This window comes from Cornus florida, unplaced genomic scaffold (genome assembly GCF_030987335.1).
Source record: "Cornus florida cultivar Cherokee Brave unplaced genomic scaffold, ASM3098733v1 CherokeeBrave_3.0.0_Hap2_Chr06, whole genome shotgun sequence".
Classification (NCBI taxonomy): domain Eukaryota; kingdom Viridiplantae; phylum Streptophyta; class Magnoliopsida; order Cornales; family Cornaceae; genus Cornus; species Cornus florida.
The window spans coordinates 98,068,244-98,072,733 of record NW_026775576.1 but is presented as its reverse complement, the minus strand read 5'-3'; the positions used below and the strand labels follow the sequence as shown (position 1 = coordinate 98,072,733).

At 34.0% G+C, this 4,490-nt stretch overlaps 1 protein-coding gene across 1 annotated transcript; it reads left to right on the top strand.

The window, feature by feature from the left end:
• Positions 1 to 2,811: 2,811 nt before the first annotated feature.
• Positions 2,812 to 3,864, top strand: LOC132315063 (7-deoxyloganetic acid glucosyltransferase-like). The gene has a single exon (XM_059813821.1). It carries the CDS (start codon positions 2,868 to 2,870, stop codon positions 3,684 to 3,686), a length of 819 nt encoding a protein of 272 aa, XP_059669804.1. The 5' UTR covers positions 2,812 to 2,867; the 3' UTR covers positions 3,687 to 3,864.
• Positions 3,865 to 4,490: the final 626 nt, after the last annotated feature.

Genomic DNA, 4,490 nt, shown 5'->3' with positions numbered 1-4,490 from the left:
TTATTTTTTCCCCTAGATTAAGATTAATGTTATTGCATAAAAGAATTATAATATTGTTATTTCTAAATTACATTTTTTTCTCCCACTTTACTTTTAGCTTATATATATATGTATAGAGATATATGTACTTAATCGAAGAGGAGAAATTCCATTCCATGGTGAGTGTAAGATATTGGTTTACATAGGCTATATTTTTCTTTGCTTACATGTGAACTTGTTAGAACTTAGATCTTATATATATATATATATATATGCAGCTATAACATCCATCAGCTTTCGCTCACCAAACGCCTCGTTCTTCAATGAAAAACATACATATTAAGGCTGTTGTCAACCTGTAAAAAAAAACAAAACGAAAATAAAAATCACGTTTAATAAAATATTTTTATTTTTCTATAACAGAAAACGTTTTTAATTTTTGTGAAGAAAAGAGGAAACATCAAAATGATGTTTCTTATGTTTTTGGTATTGTAGCACATAAACGTTTTCACTAATGTTACTGCACAGGCACCGTTCATTTTAAATAAAATTCATATTATTTGTGTTATATACTAAGTTGTATATTAAATATTAATAAAAATATATATTTTTAATATAGAATATATTAAATATTGTATATTATTTTTTATTTTATAAAAATAAATTTTATTATATAATGTATTAAATAATAATGTAAATTTTTTTTTGTGACAAAATAATTTTTGATATAGAATATTATGTTATTAAATAATTAAGCAATAGATATTTTATATTATTATATATCATATCTATATTATATTATATGTAAATATTAAATTATAATTAATTTGCAACATTATAACACAATATATATTTTATTATATATAAGATATATTATTTAGTATTTTTTATTCATAATAAATTACCATATGCTAAATATATTATATATCACATAATAAATGTATACATCATGCATATACATGTATTTATATACATAATCGGTGGGAATATTTTTGTCATGGTATATCTAATTTTGTACTTACGATGTATTTGGTATTTTTAAGATTTATAATTTTAGATTAGATTTTCTAAATTTATGAATTTTTAATATTAATGGAAGTAAGTGTCGTGCCTGAATGGTTAGAATGCTCCCTGTATCCGAGAGTTCGTGTTCAAGTCATATACCCTCCCCCTCACCCTCCCTTCTAATCACTAACTCTAAAATTCTTGTCATGAAAAAAATAAAATAGAAATGAAAAAAATAAAAAATTTAAAGAATATTATGTACATTTTGTAGCACATATGTTGTATTACTAAACACAGTTATTGTTTTATATTTTTAAATTTGTGACAACAACAAATGTTAATAAATATCATTTCTATTTTCTATTTTTACTCAAAAAAGTAAAATCATATTTTTGTTTTCTTAAAACTACAAAAATAAAAAACGAAAACATGCACCCTAATATACAACAGTAAACTATATGATATAAAACAAGCTCGGGATGGGCTAATAAATAATCTGGCTTTTCAATCCATTCACTTTGGAATCAACGCTCTCCCTTTTTACACAAACTCTCATCCGAAGATGCGAAAGGTAATGGTTTTCCATATAAGCCAAACATGGTGTCATCTTCCATGTGAACTTGTCTCCCCTTATATTTACTCAATGAACCGTGTTGGGCCGAATAATAATTTTCCCATTGTCCCGACATGAAAGGAGATGATAGTTCCTAAAAAAAAAACAAAGGAAAAGGAACTGCTCGTCTCTCTCTTCCCGATAAAAGCAAGAAAAAATTACAGAAGAAAGTGGGTCAGTGATGCAGAAAGTGGAGAGAATGAAACGAGCAATTCTTTCCTTTTGTTTTTTTTTTAAAACGGCAGTTTTAGGACTTTCGCAAATTTCAAAATTTTACTAATCCAACTGCTTGGAGAGTTGGTCGTCAGTGTACACGACACCTTCTTGGTAGCATTACTCCTAGAACAAATATCCAAAGTGGATATTAATTGATCCTAGTTTACTCCTGCAATCCAACACATAACAAATACTCCATTGTATTCATAATCTAATACTCTCTCTATCAGTATAACTCATTGATTAGGTTTTTGATTTTAGGAGATGATAACATGGATAAGCCTATTGTTTGCATTCCTGGGTTTGAGAGCCTCTTGCGACGTCGAGATCTACCAAGCTTTTTGTCACGGGCTTAGAGTTTCAGCACCACTCTAGCTGCTCCCATGCGGCACCAAGACGTTGCTTCCACTCTCGCAAGTACTTGGTCAGCCTAACTCTCGTGTACACCTTAGCTAACACACTCCCCTCGTGCGCTTACTAGTGTTGTAGTGGCCCTCGCCCTCTCTTCACTTGGCTTGCACACTAGCACACACTAAGGCACTTAAGTTGGCAAGGAAAAAACACTTCTATTACTTCAAAGAATGCTTTGTACAAGGCACTCAAACTTTCTACAAGGCTCTCAAGACTCACTCTAGGACTTGTTCCCTACAAAATGAAGTCCTACCTCTATTTATAGACATCCCCATCCCTAATGGACGGTTAGGATGCATTCTAACCAACGGTAGAGATTGATTATCTAGAATCTTCTCCCACCTTCTTCACACTTCCATACGTATCTACTAGTATCTACAACATTATAGAATTCTCCATACTACTCCACACAACTCTGGAGAACTCTAAAACCTTCCACACACTTCTACACATATCTAGAATCTTCCACATAACTCTAGACTATTCCAGAAGACTCTAGAAACTCCCATACCATGCATCGTCCTTCTCAGCGTCTGCGTGTCGCTTGCGTGGCACAACCTCCATGGGCGGGGCGTGACATTTTTGTAGACTTGAAGACGCCCAAAATCCAATCCTACAATTCAACATCACCCAAACATCAGCCATGACTCGAGCCTCTACCCTCATACTCAACACTTTTGATGAACTCGAATCACCCATCATCTCTAAACTTGGCTCTCTCTTTCCTAAAGTCTACACCATTGGTCCTCTTCATGCCCTCGTCAAGTCTCAAATCACACATCACACAGAGTCAGATTCATCAAATGGTAGTCTGAGAGAACAAGACATGACCTGCTTGACTTGGCTCGATTCTCAGCCGTCCAAATCAGTAATATTCGTTAGCTTTGGAAGTGTGACCATGTTGACTCGTGACCAGTTATTAGAGTTTTGGTATGGCTTGGTTAACAGTGAAAAACCATTTTTGTGGGTATTAAGGGAAGGTTTGCTTTTGGGAGATGATACCGTGGTTGAGACTCCAGCAGAGCTTGAGGTGGGAACTACGGAAAGAGGATGCATGGTGCGTTGGGCCCCACAAGAAGAGGTCCTGACCCATCGGGCTGTGGGTGGGTTTTTGACCCACAGTGGGTGGAACTCAACGTTGGAAAGTATTTTAGCGGGTATTCCAATGATTTGTTGGCCACATATGGCTGAGCAACAGGTGAATAGTAGGTGTGTGAGTGAGTTGTGGAAGGTTGGGGTTGATATGAAGGACATTTGTGATAGATCAACGGTTGAGAAAATGGTAAGAAATCTGATGGAGGGTAAGAGAGAGGAGATCATGAAATCAATGGCTGAGAATTCGAAAATGGCTTGTGACAGTGTGAAGGAAGGTGGGTCCTCTTATTGCAACTTAGAGAAGTTAATTGAAGACATTCGATCAATGAGGTCAACTAAGAATATTGCTCATGTTGGAAATGAGTGAAGAAAATTGAAGGCAGGCAGTTTCAGGACTCTGGCTTGTAATCTTTCAGAAATTATCTTTGGCTGCATTGCTATACATGGCCTTTAGTTTTGCTGATTAAGTTAGAGATGATATGTTTGTCTGCTTTTGAATGTAGTTTTGGCTCTTCTTCTTGTTGTTTTCTGGTTTTTTTTTTTTTTTTGGTTGTTTTTTAGTGTTCTTGTTTGGTCTGCCATGACCTGTTGGATTTGTCCTCCTACTAGCTTGTGCCATGACCTGTTGGATTTGTCCTGCTACTAGCTTTTGTGTTTGTGTGTTTTCTTTTCTCGAATAGAAGACTAAAATACCACTGGACAAAATTGTGTCTTGCTATATTGATGATATCAAAACACCAATATATAAAGACAATAAAATGAATATTACTTAGTTTTGCTTCTACAATAGTAGAATTCTAAGAAGGTTGGACTTGAGACATATTTAACTTATAAGATTTCTCAAGGTGGATGCTTTGAGGCTCACATTGCACTGATATATATCAATCCACAATGGATCTCACCAGTAGAGCTTAACTAAACAAAGCATGAATATGACAAGATTATATGATGGTTCTAAGTTCTAACCAAAGCGATACAAATTAAGAAACATTAGGAAACTATTACTAATTAATTAGCTAATACACCGTCCAAATGAATTTCATGAAATGAAATTAGTGTTATCAGATCACTATTTTCTGCAAAGTTCAGATTATCAAAAACACTTGCCTTTTAAGAGATTGTGAAAATTAAACTTGAGCAGGTTATAAACTAAAGTCCGAATTTCGCGACA